Source organism: Rhinatrema bivittatum, chromosome 2 (assembly GCF_901001135.1).
Source record: "Rhinatrema bivittatum chromosome 2, aRhiBiv1.1, whole genome shotgun sequence".
In the NCBI taxonomy this organism is placed as follows: Eukaryota; Metazoa; Chordata; class Amphibia; order Gymnophiona; family Rhinatrematidae; genus Rhinatrema; species Rhinatrema bivittatum.
Genome location: NC_042616.1, coordinates 789,440,850 through 789,463,346, shown reverse-complemented (window position 1 = coordinate 789,463,346; position 22,497 = coordinate 789,440,850). Strand labels below are relative to the sequence as shown.

Sequence of the window (22,497 nt, the reverse complement as noted above, 5' to 3'; positions counted from 1 at the left end):
ATTCTCTGCCGAAAATAATCTCTTGGGTGTAAATGTTTCCCTCCATCATTCTTCTAGTCAGATCTGAAGAAGGGGACCTCTGATCTCAAAAACCCATGACCTGTAACATCTCTGGCTTACTGTTATGTGGGTCTAATAAAAGCCAGCACAAACCTGCAGAGAATACAGTGTTCTCCAGAACCAACACATCTACCGGAACTCTGCACTACAAAATAATGCTAGTACTGAGGCAAAATGTCACTATTTTATTTAGGATCCGTCAACCCACATCTCCAGTCAAGATTTAGGACAATCTGTAACTGTACATGCATTTTTCAGGGTGCTCCTGGAGATATCGGTGTTTCAGGAAAGGATGGACAACCTGGGGAAAAGGTAAGACATCTAACCATGTCTGGTTCATAGATGTGTGTACAACATGAAAGATGACCACTCATGGAACCTGCAGGAAAAGCAGATACTTCCCCCAAAAGGGGCTGTTTATCTTTTCAGCAGATGGCCTTGTACATGGAACACTTTTGAGTTCCAAAAATTACATTTTGACTAAGCCCCCTGCTGTTAGAAACGGTTCACTGAAGATTAAAAGGATTGGCAGGTGTACTTTATTATTCTTTTTCTAGCTGATGCGTTTAAACAGCAGCACAAGCCGCTATGCAGCACGATGCTGACTTGCATTTCCCATTCAATAGAATGAATTTTGGGGCTCAGTTGTGGGAATATTATATGAGGACTGTACTGCTGGCAGAAGAGCAATTATAGCCTGTTTGTACTGTACATGTTCCACTCCACTGTATTATCTGATTCTACAATAAGAATAGAATTTAGGAAGATAACAGAAAAACCTATGAACTGTTTAATCATCTTTTCCAGGGTGATCCAGGCAAAGAAGGGAAGCCAGGATTGCCTGGGCCTCCAGGCGAAGTCGGACTTGCTGGAGTACCAGGGTTACCTGGAAAAGGGAAAGATGGAGAACCGGTAGGTCTGTTGGGTCAACATGTTGCATGGTGAAGTAGAGAAGGTGACCAGATTGTATGTTCCTGACTCACTGCTTCCTTTTGTAATTACAAGTTAAACTCCCGAATTTATCAGCACAGTTCCACTTCCCAGCAGCTGTCAGCCAACACGTGACTCCAGTTTCCAGTGCCTTACGCACTAATATGACATCATAATTATGCAAAGAGAGCTGTAAATAAACAGTTGTGTATTTGTTATTGCATTTGAATGCCGGGGACAATTGTTTTCTCCAAGCCCTTTATCAGAATTACACATCAGCGGTTCTCCACAGACCACACTAACCATTACAAAAGTGTTCACATCTGCATTTTTAGGGTGAGAGAATCACTTAATTTTTCATCTCCTTTGGCCTGAGGATATGCAATTATGCTCTTATTTACTTTTTTTTTCAATTTTATTTTTTATTTTTATCACATTTATGCTTCACAAGGACCACATTGAAGGTTAGTGAAGAGATCAGGAAAACCATGTAGCTCAACTCTCTAAATATTGACTAAGGAACTAATATACCATGTGAAGACTAGGGTCAAAATCTTTAAAAGTCTTAAGAAGGGACTTTAAGGCTTTACCCAATACAGGTGGGGTAAACAGATGGCAATTGATTTGGCCACAGCAGAGCAAGTAGTTAAAAAAAAAAAAAAAAGTTGCAGCAGTAAGGCACTCAGGGAGACACGGGAGAAGAGCCAGGGCCTTAGAACATAGTGGAGGAAGAAGTGAGCGGAGGTGACAGTATAGAAAGACTGGACTAAAATCTTGATTCAGATTTGAGTATGGTTTGAAATCCAGAGAGAGGGTGCAGGGCCATGACAGGGAAGACCAAAGACGAATCTAGCAAAAAGGTTTTTGATTATACGGAGCTGCCACAGAATGGCGACATTGAGTCTGTGCTAATGATTAGAACAGAAGCAGCAGGCCTGTTGGAAATCCTCTGCTTGAGGAGCCAAACCCATAACTGAGAGCAAGGGGAAAGGTAAAGAACAGGGGTGGGCAAGGGGAGGTAAATAAGGTGAAGAGATGAGGAAAAGAGAGAAGGGAGAGGGAGAGCAGGAGGACCAAAGGGAAAAGCAAGTGTGGAAGGCGAGAAGAGGAAGGTTAGTCGGCATTTTCTGGAAGACATACCGGTAACACAAATCCCTGTCTAGATGCTACCTTACAGTCGGGCCGATTCAGTGAAGTCTGCGGGAGAGCGGGCGCTGCACAGGCCACTCACCTGTGCGCGCGATACAGTATTTAAATGAGGTCCGGCGGTAGAAACGGAGCGGCGGCTGTCAGCGGGTTTGACAGCCGACGCTCAATTTTGCCGGCGTCAGTTCCGAGCCCGCTGACAGCCATGGGCTCGGAAACCGGACGCCGGCAAAATTGAGCGTCCGGTTTTCGACCCGACAGCCGCCGACTTCAAATTTATTTATTTTTTCTTCTTTTTTTAACCCTTCGGGACAGAAAAGCAGTTTTTACTGCTTTTCTGTGCACTTTCCCGGAGCCCGGTGCAGTTTCCCGGTGCCCGAAGAAATTAGTGCCTACCTTTGGGTAGGCGCTAATTTCTGAAAGTAAAATGTGCGGCTTGGCTGCACATTTTACTTACTGAATCGCGCGGGAATACCTAATAGGGCCATCAATATGCATTTGCATGTTGAGGGCGCTATTAGGTTCGGCGGGTTAGACGCGCGTTTTCCGCCCCTTACTGAATAAGGGGTAAGGGAAAACGCGCGTCCAATGGCAGGTTAACAGTGCGCTCTGTCGGAGCGCAATGTACTGAATCGGCCCGAGTGTTTGACACCTTCGTGTGTACCAGAAAGTGATGAATGACTCCTCATCTCCCCACTAATCTCAGAATGGCAAAACCTCAAATTTCCCAGGTCTGCTGATTTAAAACCCGAGTGAGGGAGTCACCGCGGGCAAGTAACGGAGAGGCCAGGGAAAAATGAAAGGATTCTGGGTATTTCAATCAGATGCGAACTTGCCCCCTGCCATAAAACAGTTTGGGAATCACTGGGTTAAAAGAACAGGAAGAGAAGAAGTTTTATGAATTAAAAAGTCAGCCTAGCCCCTCATCTTTCCTTCAACCGTGCTCAGCTTCAAGGAGATTGGGGTAAGACTGCTTCAGGAAAGTAGTTCAGTAGGGTCTTGGGTTGGATGGGTAATGGCAAATAATATGGAGAGGAGAAATGTGTCCCAAGGTTAGCAGCAAGATAAGAAAAGACAGAGCAATTCCAACTTGAGGGTGATGGGCTGACCAGGAGGTGATGCTCAAGGTACAAATAAGGAAGAGGTTATTAGAAAGGAATGGCCTGAGCAACTGTAGAGGAAGTAATGAATTGATGATCAGAGGGAGATGGAGGTGGGACCAACAGGTCTTCTAACAAAAATAGTAGTCCACTGGATGCCATTAACCCGTATCATGTGGTTTGTCAAAATGCATGGTTTGTTTTGTATCGAGTCGTGTAATTTCAGAATTTTTATAAATCCTGTTTGAGAATAATGATCTGCTGAACCATCACAGGATTTTTTTCTCCTTTGAGATTTTGAAATTAAACCCATTCTTTGTGTACCATTTTAGGTGCCCTAATTTGTAGAATTTTCTCTCGTTGTGCATGTAAGCGAAACATTGTAAACACACATTAACCATTTCCTTTCTATTTTCTCATACTGGCAGGGAGAACCCGGTGCAGCTGGCCTACCAGGACCTCTAGGGCCTAAGGTACAAAATTAGTGTAGAACAAAATGTGTACGGGGATGTCTTTCGGGCAACATTTCCATAACTGGTCTCCATGGCTTCAAACAGAATTTGTAGTCTACTAAGAGAGATTATGTACAGTTCTCAAATGTAAGGAAATGCATTTCAGACTTGTGAGTGCTATTTGATGAATTAGGGTCTACGCCGGTTTGAAAATGCTTATTTCTAGATATCCGTGTTTAATGCCGGACGAGGGCCTTAGCTTTACCCAAGGTACAGAGGGTTCCATGAGAGCCCATCCTGTACAGAATTAGTTCTGGATTTGCCAGTTAGTGAATGGAATGTTAATTTTAAAAGGCAAAAGGTTTTAGATGATTCTTGTAAAGTCAAATACTTTCATCTCTTTTGTTGATAATTCACAGTACAATCACAGTCTGCATATGCCTGAAACTTCATAAGTCAACAACAGCTTTGCAATGTACTTTTGGTTTGTTCTCTCCCCCGAGTCAAACAATTAAACCGCACTGCCGTTACCCGATTTAATATTCTGTGCAAGGACTTGCGCAGAATTTTAAAACCGTGTGTGCCGACAGTGTTTTTTTTTGCTTGGCTTTTTCTTTCATTAGGGCCAAGTTGAATTTTGAGTGAAAGGAAAGAAAAGAGAGGGCAGGGCGCCTGTGCTGGGGTGTGAGTGCCGAGTTCCCTCGAAGAGAGTGCATCATCCGAAACATGTTTCTTTATCTACAGGGGGAGACAGGAGCCCCAGGGCTCCACGGACATGCCGGAGACCAAGGCCCTCCAGGCACAGGACTATCCGGGCCTCCTGTGAGTAAAGTGAGCCAGAGCCACCGAAGGGAAAAATGGGCCTGCTTTGAGGATTTTGCCTGATAAAACGCAATACACGGTGTTATCCTCCCATTGCCCTTGTAGGGCCTGATTTTCAAGTGACTTGTGTATATAAAACCCAGTTTTTTATGCATGTACGTGGAGCTTTGAAAGTGAACTGAGGGACAGTGCGCCGTGGAAAAGCTTTGCTCGTATTTTAATGTGCAGTGGGAGTAGGCATTCCAGAAGGTGGAGTCGGGGCAGGAATATGACTGACTTACATAACTTTCATATTCACGAAAATATGCTTGTAAGTTTCCCTATGCAAATCGTGCCCTGCGTGGAATAGGTGTGACTTTATGCGTGGACAGTTCCACACGTACTTGGGGAAGGTCAAAGAAAACTCCTACATAAATTTGCTTTGACAATCCTTGGCGAAGCCTGCATGTGAATTGTGCACACAGACTTTATTGCAATGTATGCAGTTATAAATTTACCCTCCCTATACAACTAAAATAAGTAAAAGCAACCATGAATGCTGGAATAAAAAATACTCACTGGGGTAGATTTTCAAAAGCCATTTAGACAGATAACGGGAAAGTTATCAGTCTAAATGTCTTAGCCTCATATTTAAAAGGCGTATCTGGCTAAATTCTAACCGGATAATGAATTATCCGGCTAGAATTTAGCTGGGTAAGTTGGGGGCGTTCTGGAGTGGAAGATGAGTAGAGTTAACCAGCTACGTTAACCGGCTAACTCTAGACCTGCCGTATGACTCGTATAAAGTTAGCTAGATTCCACATATCCAGCTAACTCTAACTTACCCACCTGTATTCAGTGGCAAAGCTGCACTGCTGAATAATGTGGTTAAGTTAGCCATATATGTGTGTCCTGTTAAATTAACTAGCCGCTCAGCGGCTGAATATTTACTCCACTGTGTCCGTGATTTTCCTAAGAGTATGCCTACAGCAAAGTTTCTGGTTTGGTGTGGACATGGTGTTTGCCCACTTCCCAGTCTGCTGGATGGATAGCTGAGGTGTTTGTTTAAAGGAGAAGTCAATTTTCAAAGGATTTAGATGCCTAACTTTGGAAATTAGGCTCCTAACTTGGTCCTTTGGAAATTTACTAGGGTGGTGTTTCTAAAATCGGGCTCCAAGTTTCACTAGGTCCCTAAATTTAGGGACCTAAAAAGTGGGTGTCCGTGTGCAGATTTAGATTGGGGAAAAAATGTTGCATGGTTAGCACTGATTTTCAACTCTAGCCGCTTAACATAGGAGCCTAAATCAAGGCAAATGAATATTTGAATAGCAGTCCTAAATTTAGGTGAATTTTTCTGGAAACTTAGGTACCTAAGTTTAGCTGAAAATAAGCACTTAATGTGGAAGCCTAAATTTAGGAGGTTAATTTTTTTTTTTAATATCAGTCTCAGTATTTAATGCGTGATCTAAAAATTAAGCCAAACCAAAGACCTGTGCTGTGGCTGTTACAGTTCTGCCTGAGAAGATGGCGCACAAGTGTAGCAACCAGTGCCTCAGTTCAGCCCATGAAAACTGGTCCCACAAGACGACGATAGAAGAAATGGCCACTGCACGCCTCTCAGCCCCAGTTTACGCCAAGGCAAGAACTCAGCAGAAGCTAACTGCAGACCTATGCCAGCCAATAAGTGAAAGTGCCACTCTGCCCCCTCCCTCACTGCCTATCAATTAGTAAACATCCAATGTTGGCCCCTCCCTCATCCTCTGTAATAAAAGAACAAAGATCAGTGCAGCTCCGTACCTACCAGAAAAAAATGAACTGGGAAAAAATGGTGTGGTGTGGCATAGTGTGCCAGCTGAGAAAGGAGTAACGTGTGCCAGCTGCTCCCCCCTCCCTCGCCTTCACTGTACAAGCTGATAAAGAAATTAACATGAAACATCTCTGCCTGTGGCCCCCGACTGCTGTGGAAGGTTTGGGGTAAGAAGGAAGGTGGGAGAAAGGGGGCGGATGGAGGGGAGCTAGTATGAAAGAGAGAGGCCACACATTTACAGGGGAAATTTAAGCAAAACAGTGCCCCAAGTTGTAACACCCCAGGCCTCAACAATAAAAAATATCTTTCTTCTAATCTGGGTTGCTTCAGCTGCATCAGGAAATATATTAATCCGAAAATTTAAGGAAGAATTTGTTCTATTACGAAAGAAATATCTCATCACCAAGTCCTGCACCAAATCTAACGCAAACTTAGCTATTAAATCTGGGATAGAGATGCAGGGAGGGTTAAACTTTTTTTTTTACCCCCCAGCAATTATCCAGTTTTATAATTCAAAGGCAAACCTCTGTTTCTCCGATGATGTCACCTTCTCCTAGGCTATCAGCTCTCCATAATGATTGCTAAAACGTATGTTTTTGCTGAGCTAATGCCAAGTTTGGTGGTCTTATATTTTATTAAAAAATGTTCTTCTCTTTTTGAGTACTCTTCCTTCATTTTGAGTTAAAGATTGAATATTAATTTTCCTCATGCATTTTGGATTGCTATTTGAAATTACTTTTTTTTCTATACAAGAATTATTTCTTGGAATTATTGTAAAAGCAATAAATAATTTAAAAAAACAAGAAAGAGAGAGGCAATTTAGAGAAGTGAAGTATGAGAGAGAGAGAGACATGAGGGCTCTGTGAGTAGCGTAAGAGTCGGAGAGGTTGATGGAGGAGGAGGACTTGAGGGAGAAATGGCGGACAGGAGCAGAGACCTGGTGAAGCATAGCTAATGTAAGGGGGGGGGGAGGTGGCAGAGGATGCATGACAGAGTGCGAAACACACAGATGGAGGAGGCGGCTGAGAGTAGGGCGAGAGCGGAAAGGGTAGATGGGAGAAGCATGAGAAACCGGGGCAGGGGGACATGGGGGATACAGAGTCTGATTCCAGTGGCGACGAAACGGGCCCGGGTGGTTTTTCGCCCGAGTTCATGCTCCTCATGCATGAGGCCTTCTTGCCCAGGAAGTGCAAACCACAGGAGGGCAATTGGGGGCTCCCGAAACACCCCAAGTCAATCGCCGACTCTTGGGTCTCACGTGCTGTCTTGGCCCATGGGTATCTCGACGGCTCGGATGACCTTTAGGGAGAAGATATACCCTCGCCCCAGGAGGACGCTGCGGCAGACCCAGATGAGACTCTCTCCCCAAATTTGGATCTTGACGGGGACGATCAGATTCAGGGGGAGCCCGGGGCAGAAGGGCACGATCCATGTGTGGTTTGTCTGATTAAGAAGGAGGAGTTGTGACCCCTTATTCCTGTGGTGCTGGAGGAATTGGAGCTGAAGCTTACTCTGGAAAAGTGCAATAATGAGGGGGTTAACCGCGTCCTGGATGGGCTCAGGGGCCCACCCAGCACTTTCCCTATCCCAAAGAAAATCCAGAATCTTATTAGTCTGGAATGGGACTCTCCAGAGGCAGGCCTCAAGGTCAGCCGGGCGATGGCTATACTGTATCTGGTGCTCGAGGAACATTTGGAATGCCTTAAGACTCCGAAGGTGGATGCAGCGGTGTCATCGGTCACTAAGAAGACTTTCATCTAGGAATGTTCAGGCCTGCAAGCTGGAACTTCACCTTAAGCGACTGTTTGAGGTTTCCTGTTTGTCTTCTGGCGGCAGTCTGTGCAAGCATGATGCAGCGTGCCTGTTTGTGTTGGATTCAGAAACCTCAGGGCCCAACTTCCTCCGGGGCTTTGTCCCCTTCCCAGGCAGCCCAGCTGGAGGCAGGAGTCGCATATATGGCAGATGCCTTATACGATCTGGTGCATACCTCGGCTCGGAGTATGGTTTCTTTGGTAGTGGCCAGGCGGTTGCTGTGGCTTCGAAATTGGGTGGTGGATGCATCCTCCAAATCAAAGTTATGTAACCTTCCCTTTCGAGGGAAGCTTCTCTTTGCTGAGGATCTGGACCAGCTTATGAAGTCCCTGGGAGACACCAGGGGGACAAGTTGCCCGAGGATCAGAAGCCTTTCAAAATGTTCTTCGCTCCACGGACCCATTTTCGGGACTCTCGAAGATTCAGGTAAGGGAGGGGCAGATCCCCCCCTCCAGTTCCAGACAATCCACGGCTCGACAGCAGTCCTTTTGGGGATGCAACAGGTATGCAAGAGGCAGCTCCAGCCAGGGAGCTGGAGCCGGGAAGCCCACCCAATGAGATCAGGGCCACCCACTCCTCGGGCGTGGTGGTCAGGGATAGACTTTCCCAGTTTTTCGAGGAGTGGGCCAAAATCACCTCAGATCAGTAGGTTCTGGAAGTAATGAGCTACGTCGTAGAATTTTCTCGCCCGCTCAAGAAAGCCTTTTTGGAATCGCGCTGCATTTCCCGCAACAAGCGGGCTACGGTGGAGGACATGCTGCAAAGATTGCTCAGTCTGGAGGCAATTGCCCCAGTTCTGCTGGACGAGTAGGGAAGTGGATAATCCATATATTTTGTGGTCCCAAAGAAAGAGGGTACCTTCCATCCCATCTTGGTCCTACAGCAGGTGAACTTGAGTTTGAGGGTTCTGCGCTTCCAGATGGAGACTCTAAGAATGGTCATCGCGGCCGTCCGCAAAGGGGAATTCCTCGCCTCCTTGGATCTCACCGAGGCCTACCTCCACATTCTGATTCAGAGCTATCATCAGCATTTCCAGTTCCGTGCTCTCCCCTTCTGCTTGGTAACGGCTTCACACACCTTTACCAAGGTGATGATAGTTGTGGCAGCGGCCCTCCAGAAGGAGGGGGTGTTAGTTCACCCCTGCCTCGACGATTGGCTGATTCGAGCAAAATCGGAGGAGTGCTGGCGTGCGGTCTACCAGGTGTCGCAGTTCCTCCAGTCACTGGGCTGGGTGATCAATGGTGTGAAATGTCATCTGACCCCATCGCAGTTCTTGGAATATCTAGGAGCTCGTTTCGACACTCAGATCGGCAAGGTGTTCCTCTCAGCGACAGGATGCGCAAGTTACAGCAACAAGTGCTTCACATTCTACATCTTCAAATCCCCAGAGTTTGGGAGTATCTGCAGATTCTGAACTTCATGGCGTCGACATTGGAGTTAGTGCCATGGGCCTTCGCGCACACGCGGCCATTGCAGAGAGTGCTGCTGTCTCGATGGAACCCGTTGTCGGAGCAGTACCAGCTGCCATTATCATTGTCGAAGCAAGCCAGGTCCAGCCTGGAGTGGTGCTTATCGAAGACCAACTTACAGAAGGGCATGCCACTCAAAGTCTCGGATTGGGTAGTCGCAAATCTCCAAGGTTGGGAGGGGTGATGTGTCTCAGACATGCAGCCCAGGGCGCCAGATCCTTCCTGGAATGGCCCTGGTCCATCAATCGCCTCGAGATGAGAGTGGTCCGTAGGGCATTGGTAGCGTTCCTGCCTCAGGTTCAGGGAAGAATGGTTCACGTCTTCTCGGACAACGCCACCACAGTGGCATACCTTAACCAACAGGGAGGAACCAAGAGCCTGGCTGTAGCTCGGGAGGCTCATCTCCTCTTTGCTTGGGCCAAGTGTCATCTGGAAGGAATTGCAGCCTCTCATGTGGCAGGCATGGACAATGTGCAGGTGGACTTCCTCAGCCAGCAACAGCTGGATCCTGAGGAGTGGGAACTGTCCCGGGAAGCCTGGAATCACATTTGTGCCAGATGGGGGTTCCCCAGCAGGATCTCATGGCGACCCTAGCCAACTCGAAGACAACAAGGTTCTTCAGTCGCAAGAAGGTCTGGTCGGTCAGACTGGACACCCTAGTGTGCAAATGGTCAACCGGGATTCTGCTCTATGCCTTTCCCCCTTGGCCTCTCATCAGTCGGGTCCTTTGGCGCATAGAGGAACATCCACGTTCAGTGGTGCTGGTGGCTCTGGACTGGCCATGGCGTCCCTGGTTTACATACCTTGTTCAGCTAGTGACAGACGGTCTGTTGTGCCTAGCCCATCTCCCGGACCTCCTACGACAAGGGCCCATCTTATCGGATCGGGAGGATTGCTTCTCTCTTGTGGCCTGGCTTTTGAAAGGCGGCGGTTACTCATGAAGGGTCATTCGGAACCAGTGATTTCCACCCTCCTGCAGGCTAGACATCCCTCTTCTTCCATTGTGTATGTCAGGGTGTGGCAAGTGTTTGAGGTCTGGTGTGAGCAACAAGGCAGAGTGCTGCTCTCGGTGACCATTCCCCACATTTTGGCCTTTCTGCAGCAGGGCTTGTCTAAGGGCTTGGCTTATAATTCCCTCCGGGTCCAGGTTTTGGCTCTAAGGTGCCTCAGGGGCCGGGTAGGCGGCAAGCCCCTGGCCAGCCATTTGGATGTTTCCGTTTCCTAAAAGGGGTAAAGCCTCCAGTTTGTAAATTGTGTCCGGACTGGAATCTTAACCTGGTTTTATGGGCGCTTTGTGCTCCGCCCTTTGAGCTGTTGGGACGGGCCTCCCTAAAAGACCTTACTTTGAAGACTGTTTTCCTTGTGGCCATTTGCTCTGCTAGATGTATTTCTGAACTGCAGGCTCTCTCCTGTCTGAATCCTTTCCTACGCATTTCAGCTGATAAGGTGTCTTTGCGTATGGTACCTTCCTTCCTGCCTAAAGTAGTGCCTGCTTTCCATGTGAATCAATCCGTGGAGTTGCCCGATTTTCCAGATTGGTCTCAAGCTTCGTCGTCGGGTAGAGACCTTCACCTGTTGGATGTTCGGGTCTTGATCCGTTATTTGAAAGTCACTAATTCCTTTCGAAAGTCAGACCATATTTTTGTGTTGTTTGGGGATCCAAAGAAAGGTGAGAAGGTGTCCAAGACTTCCTTAGCTCGCTGGTTGAAGGAGACCATTTGTTCGTCCTACATTGGCAAGGGTCGGCCTATTCCGGCAGGCTTAAAAGCGCATTCTACTAGAGTGCAGGCGGCTTCCTGGGCAGAGTGTCAGTTGGTATCTCCTGAAGAAATATGTAGGGCCGCTGTCTGGTCCTCTATGCATAACTTTCAAGATATTACCGTCTGGATGTACATAAGAACATAAGAACATAAGAAAATGCCATACTGGGTCAGACCAAGGGTCCATCAAGCCCAGCATCCTGTTTCCAACAGTGGCCAATCCAGGCCATAAGAACCTGGCAAGTACCCAAAAACTAAGTCTATTCCATGTAACCATTGCTAATGGCAGTGGCTATTCTCTAAGTGAACTTAATAGCAGGTAATGGACTTCTCCTCCAAGAACTTATCCTCCAAGAACTTATCCAGAACTTATCCAGGCACCGGAGAACGCGGTTTTTGGGGAAAGCTTTCTGAGAGTGGGTCTTTCGGGTTCCTGCTCGGTGTAGTGTGGCTTTGGTACATCCCACTGGTCTGGACTGATCTGGGTATGTTCAGAAAAGGAAAATTGGGTCTTACCTGCTAATTTTCATTCCTGTAATACCACAGATCAGTCCAGAGGCCCACCCTGGTAGAACTGCCGAAAGACTGAGTTGGCTGGTGGTTAGCCACTATATATAAGAAGTCTCTAAGGTATATTCCTTATTCTTTTTGAACGTTAAGGGCTGAAGTCCGGATCTGGGGTTTCAGGTTCAGGGGAATCCAACCCTTGAGTTTTTGTTTTATTCTCCCTTAAGGGGGTTTTATAAGTTTTTTTCTATTGTATCTTGGCTTGCATATTAATCAATACTGAGGAGCTGCAGGTGGCACACTTGGTACATAGTAGTGCCTAAAAGTTTTGTTCTCTACCTCCATCTGCTGGTGAGAGTGCATAACCCACTGGTTTGGACTGATCTGAGTTATTACAGGAACGAAAATTAGCAGGTAAGACCCAATTTTCCTATAACTCTCCAGCAGCTCTCTGGACAAGCCAGCAGAGGGCACTATTCTACTATATAACACAATGAGTATTACAATATATGGCATTCTTCACACAAGTGTACCTTAAAGTGGATTAGTTAGCATAAGAAATGTAGTAAAGTAATAAAGGCCCTTTCAGGGAAAGGGAGACGTGAATGAAAGGAGGCATAGTAGAGCTGACAGAGACACTACAGTGCCAGAAGTCTAAAATAGTGGCCATTCCATGGACTTCCCAAGGGATGTGCTGACAGCCTGTTGTGGTTCCATCGAAATCAGGGGACCAGTCTCAGGTCACCAGGGAAACAAGAGGGACATTGCTAATTGTCTGTAGTTTTAATCTTCCAGCACTGTTTATACCAAATTTATCCAAAGATTAAGATCAAGATAATAGAGAACTTGAGCCAGCTCAGTTGCCCAACAAAAACTTCAGGAGATGTGGGTTCAGTTTCCGGTCATGGGTCCTAGCCCTTAAAGTGGCTAGACTGGAGTTGCTGGAGTGAAAGTGTCCAGAAACCTCTGAAATGGAGTTTCAGACATTGCTCAACAGTGACACCTGCTGGCTGACTCAAGTGCACACCAGTCCCGGGTCCATGTCCCTCAGAGAACTGCTGCCACAGTGGCTGGGCTAGATGGGAAGGGGAGAGGAGAGAAGAGGGAATGATAATGAGGGGGGGGGGGGGGGGGGGAGGGAGACGCCAGGTAGCTGTGAATGGAGGCTCAGAGTATCCTAGCTCCGGATAGGGCAGGTTCTGGTGGAACCGGAAACCTCAAGGAAAAGGAGGACACTGCCAGTGACATGCATCCATGCTCAAAAGAGAGAAGGCTGCTGGAGATGTAAGCGGGGAGCACCAGAGGGGCAGGAGAGAAGATGACGCTTTAGTAATAGAAAAAGCATCAATAAAGAATATGTGCAAATATTTTGTTGATTTTATACCGATGGGCTTTGAAAGCAGTAATTAGAAAAAAAAAAAAAGACATCAAAACAGTAGCCAATGATTTGATTGATTTAATTGAATAATGGTCGATTTGTATTAAATGGTTTGAAAAATATCTCATTTGTTTTAGGGCCCCGTTGGACCTCCGGGAGAAAAAGGATCACAGGTACAGAACATTGTTTTGCTGAGCAAAGCTTAATTGGTATTCTTTCTCAGGGGGATAAACCTTTCTTATTTACGTAAACAACAAGGCAAGTTTAGGGTGTATGGAGCCAATAACATCCATTCTGAAATTCATTTGGATTTCCAGGAGGTTGTTAGCGATATAGAGCCTGGGTCACCCTTGAAGGGAAACCCAGATGTGGGATGTGTAGTGATCTGACCGGCACCCCTAGAATGAAACCATTATCACACCCACCTGACAATAATAATGTGACCTCCTCACTGCTTTCTCAGCAAATTGGTTGCATCAGTGTCACTGATGATTTATTTACCTACTGTAGCTGAGGTGACAGCATGACCTTTTGCCAAGAAAGTAGAGCACATGGTTCTGACATCATGTCCAAAAGGATATAGACAGCATAGAGGCAGTCCAGAAAAGGGCCACCTACTACCAAAATGGTGCAGAGTCTGCACCAGAAGCTCCATGATATGACACTTAAGGATCTAATTATGTAAACTCTAGAAGAGATAAGAAACATTCATTTACTTCAAACGTATATATAATACAAAGGGAGCAAATCTTTTTCAATGTAATGTGAGTTCTGGAGCAACAAATCATAATATGAGGCTTAGAGAAGGCAGGCTCAGGAGTAACCCCAGAAAATATTTCTTCCTGGAAAGGGCAATGGATGTATGAAACAGTCTCCCAGCAGAAGCAGTGAAGGCAAAAACAGTAAGGGAATCCAAGAAAACCTGGGATAAACCTAGAGGATCTTAGTGAAAAAGGGAAGGGGAATCCAGGAAATTGGACAGAGTTGATGGGACTGCATGACATTTATCTACCATCATATTACATGGTTGTGCGAAAACAGCCACCTGCACACTGAACTTCTGTGCATATATGTTGAATGTCTGTTCATTACGAGCTTTATTGCACATTTGCAGCTTTTGAATTACAGTTAAGAGATTCTCCACCATCACGTGTGCTCTGCTGAATGGTGCCATCCCATCTCTGTTGCATCTCTCTTTGTGAGATCCATAGAGTGCAGTTTGATACAGAGCGCCATCAAAAATAGGCAGCCAGCTGCTGATGGCTCCGGGAAACCAGGAATGACTAAGTTCAAAGGGTTGAGATATGATATATATAGCACATTGCAGAGTTTTAGCCTCAAATGTTTTGCGGGCAGCTATGGAGAACCCCTGGATTGCTCCATTCAGAATTGAGATCTGTATAATGCAGGCCTGTGTCCAGCTTTGGGAATCCTTGACTGTGGTCAGTGGTGGGAGATATTTTTTTGCATTTGTGCCTAAACTTCATAAAAGCTTGGACCTTTATTCTAAGCACATGTGTCCTAGGTTAAAATGTTGCTCATTTTGTTTTATTGTCCAGGGCCAGAGAGGTTTACCTGGTGTCCCCGGTGCCCAGGGCACTCCTGGACAAGATGTAAGTAAAGTCTACAGGTTAACTATCGTGCTTATATTTAATGAGATCAGTTTTGAGAAGGATTTAGCCGGGTAGCTAAGGAGTTAGCCCATGATGAACAGAGAAAAAGGGCATTCTGGGAGGTAGGGTTAGGTTGGGGGAGGGAACATATGCTTATTGCACTTAAAAAAAAAAAAAAGCTGCAGAATGCATGTTTGCAGCTTTTTCTTTTCTCTGTATGTTGATAACGTGTTATAGATAAATTTACCACATGTCCATGATTAGCCACGCCTTGCATGGTGATACTTCCTGTGTCATGGGTCTTGTAACAAAACTCCAGTGGGTTGCTGTGGCTCCCACCTTCTGTTTGCCCCTCTGCTGCCGTTCTCACCATGTCTTCGTTACCAGAAATCCAAGGGATGATAACCGTCCAGCACAGCAGGGGATGAGGATGGAATCCTTACTTATACATATCACTTGCCATTTTATGTCATCTCAGGAGGTCTAGCAGGAGGGTTCATTGAAATAATGCCCATTATCTCTCCCTTCCTCTCGTGCCTTGACCCTTAAAATGTTTTTATGGACAGTACTGGCAGGTGGTCCTGCGAGTTGCTGGGGCCACCAGATCGGTTCCATTGACTTCACAGGAGCTGTGGGAGGTTTTCACGCAATGTCAACCCACTGGTTCACCGGGGAGAGCCTGGAAAAGTGAGCGGCATTCACACACCTGCCCATGATGAAACTGCCTTCTGTCTCATACAAATGAAATACAATAAATTTGCTAAAATGAAAACTGTTTCACCTTTTGCTGAGTTAGAACGCAACTAGGGGCATATGAGCACCCCTTGTCTTGATGTAAAAAGGTGCTTTGTATCTGTTAATTTGGTGCTATCAATGGCAACTTTCAGCACCCCTGATGAAAAAACCTTGCTAGAGCCACTGCTTGAGATTCAGAATGCACTGGAGGCGGCTGACTTACTTCTGATGCAAGGAGCTGGTTTATGCAGTAACGTGTGTGTGTGTGTGTGTGATACATTATAGCACAAACTAAATTTCAAGCCACAGGAAGTACCTGGGCATAATAACAGTATGCGTTATTTTTCTTTTGCCAACGGTATACACCAGAGCTTCCCAGCTGTAGGTCGGGACGCATACAGGAGGGAGAGCACTAGTGGTTCCCCCCGCCATCACCAGGCTAAGGAACAGTGTCACCAGTTTATCATGATCAATAATTTGCCAATGATCCCTCTATGGGGCGGACTTATATAAATAACTCCACCTCTCAAATGCGTGATTTAAAAACGGGCAGGTGAAACATGCCAACCCAGCTAAAGGTTCTCCTAGAAATAGGGAAGAGAGGCTGCTGTGAATAAATTACTACTACAAACGATGCAAACAAAACCAGAATGTTCACATTACGTTACACATCTAGACTCTCTTATACTTCATAGGAGACAGGAACACATTTTCTTATAGTAGAAAGTTCATTTAATATCACAGAAACGCTTCTGCATTCACTGAAAGGTGACAGAAATCTATCCTAAACAATTATTACAGAAAAGAAAATGTTTACATGAAACTTGTTTCCCTGTACGTACCAGGATCAGTCCAGACGGCTGGGTTGTGTCTCCCTTCCAGCAGATGGAGTCAGAGAAAAAAGCTGAAAGGTACCCCCTCTTACACTGGTGTGCCACCTGCGATCCTTCAGTATTTCTCTGACTCCAGCAGATGAGGGTGACAGAACCTGCGGTCCTGATCCTTTAAAAAGAAAATAAAGCAAACTAGAAATTATAAGACCTAAGGGTGTTTGTTTCTACCAGTGGCTAAATCAAGCTGTTTAAAAAAAAAAGTAGTTAGTTTTCTTCTGGAGGTGAGCAGACTCAGTCCTCCCGAGGCTGCAGCTTTGGTTGAGGCACGGCTGGGGATAGATACCCCGTTAGCCGTTTTCCTGGAGCCGCTTCTTCTACCGATGAGTAGGAGGATTTATCGGTGGGCCAGTCCCTCCCCCTTACACCCTGAGACGGCATAATTCCTCAGGAGGGCTGCCTGTGCCGCAATTGAGGTCCCAGGGGCGTTTTTTCCCCTGGGTGGCTGTGTGTCAACATTTAAAAAAAAAAAAAAAAAAAGAGTTATTTTTCTACGTGCGCCCAACATTCCCAGGGCTTCGGAGGGGCGATTTTCGCCAATTTTTTCGGCCTCGTGCTCGCTCCCTCTCCACTGGTATGCCGCGGAGTTTGGCGTGTTCAGCATGTGGGGAGCCGGTGGCATGGCTCTCCCACGATGGCCTTTGTACATGGTGCCTCCTGGGAGGGGAAGGACCGTCGGGGAGCAGCAATGGGTCGTTTTCTGCGCGCTCCCGTGGCACAGGGAGGAATTCGCACCTCTGCCGGCCTTGGCCTGCCCCATTCCCGTCTAGCGCGGGAATGGCGGCTATTTTGCCTCCGCCACGCTCCAGTGTAGGGTTGGATGCAGGGGGAGGGGAGATCCCTCCTCCGCTCTCCCCGCCGAATTTGAGCCCTGTTAGACAGCGGCTCCCAGTGCCTGCCTTACCTCCGAACTCTGACCCCCCCTGCAGGGGGGGACTTAAAGTGGCAGCTTCCCTTTTCTTCCAAATTTGTGCTTTTAATGCACAAGGCATTTTTGGAGGCCGAGGCTGAGTTGCAGGCTGAGGAGCCTCCGCCTGCGAAGGTGGCTAGGCTTTCTGGGGGTTCCAATTCCTTCAGAGGAAGGATGGGCCGTGCGGATTTGGATCTCTCTGGGATTCCGGCCTCCGATCTACTGGATCCCCCTTTGCTGGCCCCTCTCCTTTTGGATATTGACGGGGACGTTGATGAGCCAACCCCAGTTGAGGGGGATGACCCGAGGGTCTTCAGATTATTTTGGAGGGAGGAGCTTGATCATGTAATCCCTCATGTTCTGACTGAGCTCGGTAATGAGGTACCTCAGCCAAGCTTGGAGGCTACCAAGGGGGCCCCCATTCTCTCGAGGTTCGGGCCCCTCCTAAAGCTTTTCCTTTTCACCCTATGCTACTATTTATTTTTTTATTTATTTAGAGATTCTTCTATACCGCGGTACGTATAGTTATACATCACCTCGGTTTACAGTAAACATTAATTTTAGCAACAGGCTTTACATTAAACAGTTTATACAATAAGTAAACAGTAAAGTAAATATAAGTTAGTAACAACTTTACATATAACAGTTTATAGAGTAAGTAAAAAAAAATTCGCAGCTTGAGGCTTTATATGAATAATGTTTCCATAGACCAAGATATAATTACTGTAACTATAATCAACCATGTGTGTTTCATTTAAGTAATTAAACGCAAGAGTAACTTAAGCCATTAATCTGTTGGAGGTAACATTAAAGTCAAGTTCAAGTTGTTTCACAGAAATTGTAAACATGGGAAGGAAGGGGAAAGGGGAACAGTGGGAATCTCAGGGTAACACAAACATAGGGAGTGGGAAGAACATGATCAGAACATGGATCTGGTGAGAAATAACTACAATTCGTGACCCGAGAATGGGAGGCTCCCGAGGCCAGCCTTCGGGTGGGGCGAGCCTTCGGGTGGGATGAGCCATGGAGAAGCTCTACCCGCTGCCAGATGAGTCCTTGACCGTCCTTAGGGTCCCAAAAGTGGACGCGGCCGTTTCAGCCATCACTAAGCAGACGATCATTATGGTTGCAGGGGCTGCCACTCTTAAGGATCTTCAGCGCTCGGCGCTTTGTATAATGGCGGCGGTCTGCAGTAGCCTCATGCAAAGGGCGACTCTTCGTTGGGAGCAACGGTTGCTCACCACGCAGGAGTTGCGTCCAGCGGAAGCGGAGCAGGCAGATCACGTGGAGGTGTCTGTGGCTTAAACCGCGGATGCCTTGTATGATCTTTGGGTGTCCCTGCGCACTATGGCTTCGGCAGTCTCGGCTAGAAGGGTTCTGTGGCTCCGCAACCGGATCATCCGAAGTTTCCTCCAAGGCCCAGCTAGGCAATCTTCCCTTTAAAGGGAAATTCTTGTTCAGGGATGATCTGGAAGCCCTTATCAAATCCCTAGGGGACAATGAGGTGTACAAGTTGCCGGACGACAAGCCTCGAACCTCCAGGGCTTTTGGGTCAGCGAGCCCTTGGTTCCGGGGACAGCGCAAGTTTCGGCAGGGCAGGGCTCCAGCCTTCACTCCACGTCAGCTGTCGACGAGGTCTCAGGCTTGGTTTCATTCCTTTCGTGGCCGCGGGCCTCTCCACGATGGGGGTCCTTAGGGATCTTCCAGGGGCAAGTCCTCCCAATGAGGGTGTCGTGGCCCACTCCTCTGTTCTGGTGATAGGTGGCCGCTTGTCTCTCTTCTTCGAGGAGTGGGTCAAGGTTACGACGGCCCAGTGGGTTCTAAGCATCATCGAACACAGCTACGCTTTGGATTTTGCATGCTCGTTGTGGGACCTGTTCTTGATGTCGCCCTGCGGGGCCCGCGCAAAACGGATAGCAGTGACTCAAACCCTGGGCCGGTTGAAAGCGCTGGGAGCCATTGTCCGGTCCCACCGGAGGAGTTCAGGACCGGAAGATACGTCATATATTTCGTGGTTCCCAAGAAGGAGGACTCCTTCCGCCCGATCTTGGATCTGAAGAAGGTGAACAAAGTGCTTCGGGTACACATTGTGGCCGTCCACTCCGGCGAATTTTTGGCTTCTTTAGATCTGACGGAAGCGTATCTTCACATAGGGATCCGCGAACAGTATCAGCAGTTTCTCAGGTTCATGATTCTGGGCGAGCATTATCAGTTTCAGGTGCTCCCGTTCGGATTGGAAACAGCTCCCCACGTCTTCACCAAAGCAATGGTGGTAGTAGCTGTGGCTCTCAGGTGGGAGGAGATCTTGGTTCATCCCTATCTGGACGACTGGCTCATCTGTGCAGTCAGAGGAGCTTTGCAGGACAGCGGTTCAGTCTGTAGTGGACCGGCTCCAATCCCTCGGTTGGGTCATCAATTTTGCCAAGAGCTAATTAGTCACCTTCTTGGGTGCACAGTTCGACACATCAGTCAGCAAGGTCTTTCTCACGCAGGAGTGAATTGACAAGTTACCGGAGCAGATTCGGCAGCTGTTATATCTACCGCTACCCTGGGTTTTGGATTACTTGCAGGTGCTTGGTTCTATGGCGTCTACTCTAGAGTTAGTCCCTTGGGCTTTGCTCATATGAGACCGTTGCAGAGGATGTTACTTTCTCGTTGGGCCCCGAAGTTGGAAGAGTTCCAGATCCGATTGCCGCTCTTGGAACCTGCTAGGTCCAGTCTCCATTGGTGGTTGATTCTGGCCCACGTGCAGCGCGGGATGGACCTGGAGGAGCCTCAGTGGGTGATCGTGATGACAGGCGCCAGCCTCTCCGGCTGGGGTGCGGTTTGCCAATCAAAGGCAGCACAGGGCCGATGGACAGAGCAGCAGGCGAAATGGTCCATAAATTGCTTGGAAACCAGCACAGTATGTCTGGTGTTGCGTAGTTTTCTCCCCTTGGTGAGCCGGCGATCAGTGCAAGTATTGTCTGACAATGTGACAACGGTGGCTTACATCAATCGTCAGGGGGAAACCAGAAGTCGTCCAGTGGCATTGGAGGCTGATCGGCTAATGCTCTGGGCGGAACGCCATCTGGTCCGTCTAGCAGCTTCTCACATAGCCGGGGTCGACAACGTTCAGGCGAATTTTCTCAGATGCCAGAATCTAGATCCCAGAGAGTGGGAACTTTCTGAGGAGGCGATGCACCTTGTGACTTGTCAGTGGGGTGTTCCTCACCTGGACCTGATGGCAACTCAGAGAAATGCGAAGGCTGCTCGCTTCTTCATTCGCAGGAGGGAACACGGGGCGGAAGGTGTCGATTCTCTGGTCCTGCCATGGCCTCATGACATTCTGTTGTAGGTCTTTCCTCCCTGGCCGTTGGTGGGCAAAGTCTTGCGAAGGATAGAGGCTCACACAGGCTCAGTCATTGTCGTGGCTCCAGAGTGGCCACGGCGACCGTAGTTTGCAGATCTGATCAGCTTAGCGGTGGACCGATGGACCGAATCTTCTTAGACAAGGTCCAGTATTTTTCGATCAAGTGGATCGCTTTTGTCTAGCGGCTTGGCTTATGAGAGGCAGCAGATGAGGAAGAAAGGTTATACGGATTCGGTTATTTCCACCCTCCTGCAGGTGCGAAAAATGTCTACTTCGCTCACCTATGTTCCAGTCTGGAAGGTTTTCGATTCCTGGGTTGAATGTGTCCCCTCAGCGCGCCTCAATTGTCCATATTCTGGCGTTCTTACAGGAGGGTCTGAAGAAAGGCTTGGCGTGCAGTTCTCTCAGGGTTCAAATAGCGGCCCTGGGATGTTTGTGGGGAAAGATTGATGGGACATCCTTGGCGTCTCATCCGGATGTAACACGTTTCCTGAGAGGTGCTAAACATTTGAACCCTCCGACTCGTACAGTGTGTCCTTCTTGGAGTTTGAATCTGGTTCTTCATGGCTTGTGCAGTCTTCCGTTTGAGCTTTGAAACAGGCCACCTTGAAAGACTTGACACTTATCCACCAGGAAAATCGCCTTATCACTTCGGCACAGCACACCTCTGGGCTTCAAGCGTTGTCCTGTAAGGAGCCTTTTCTCAGGATTTTGGATTCAGGGGTGTCCCTTAGGACGGTGCTTTCCTTTCTACCGAAGGTCATGTCAGAGTTTCATTTGAATCAGACCGTGGAGTTTGCCTGCCTTCACGGATTTGGATCTGAATTCGCCTCAGGCTGCGATTTGCGAAGATTACATATGCGGTGGATTCTGCTTCGCTGTCTGGAGGTCACTAATGCTTTTCTTTTGTCTGATCATCTGTTTGTCTTATGGAGTGGTCCTAAGAAAGGACATAAGGTAACTAAAGCCACTATTGCCCGATAGTTGAAGAAAGCCATAACTTCGACATATATATGTCTTGGGCGCGCAGTACCGGATGGTTTGAAAGCGCATTCAATCCGTTCTCAGGTGGCGTCTTGGGTGGAGAGTCAGTTTGTTTTGCTGCAGGAAATTTTCAGAGCAGCTACTTGGAAATCTTTACACATTTTTGCTAAGCATTACTGTTTGGACGTCCGTGCTCCAGATGGCGAGTGTTTTTGCAGTAGTGTTCTTCGAGCAGGACTCTCCAGGTCCCACCCTGTTTAGGGCAGCTTGGGTACATCCCAGCGGTCTGGACTGATCCTGGTACGTACAGGGAAAGGAAAATTGGTTCTTACCTGCTAATTTTCGTTCCTGTAGTACCAAGGATCAGTCCAGATGCCCGCCCATGGAATCCGGAGAGTCTGTTCGGTATCATTTTCATTCTGCAGATAATTCTCAAGTGGACAGTATTCACATTGCATATTGAAGTACTCCCTTCATGTACATAAGTTCCAGAAGTTATGCAGTTTTTTCATTAGGTGGTTTGATGCTATGGTATGGATTATACTGAAGGATCGCAGGTGGCACACCAGTGTAAGAGGGGGAAGCCTTTCAGCTTTTTTCTCTGACTCCATCTGCTGGAAGGGAGACACAACCCAGCTGTCTAGACTGATCCTTGGTACTACAGGAACGAAAATTAGCAGGTAAGAACCAATTTTCCTGTCTCTCACAGAGAAATTTTACATTTCACTGTATCGCTTTGTGAATTATAAAAATAAAAACTACTTAACATTTTCAGTTATCAGTTCATACTA

General features: G+C 47.3%; 1 protein-coding gene across 1 annotated transcript in view; it reads left to right on the top strand.

Moving 5' to 3' along the window:
• Positions 1 to 22,497, top strand: part of COL22A1 (collagen type XXII alpha 1 chain) — a 791,008-nt gene that overhangs the window by 650,138 nt on the left and 118,373 nt on the right. Inside the window, exons 37-42 of the mRNA XM_029592071.1 lie at positions 319 to 372; positions 868 to 972; positions 3,665 to 3,709; positions 4,433 to 4,510; positions 13,360 to 13,395; positions 14,782 to 14,835. Of these exons, the coding sequence (XP_029447931.1) occupies positions 319 to 372; positions 868 to 972; positions 3,665 to 3,709; positions 4,433 to 4,510; positions 13,360 to 13,395; positions 14,782 to 14,835 (372 nt within the window). The remainder of the gene's footprint in view (positions 1 to 318; positions 373 to 867; positions 973 to 3,664; positions 3,710 to 4,432; positions 4,511 to 13,359; positions 13,396 to 14,781; positions 14,836 to 22,497) is intronic.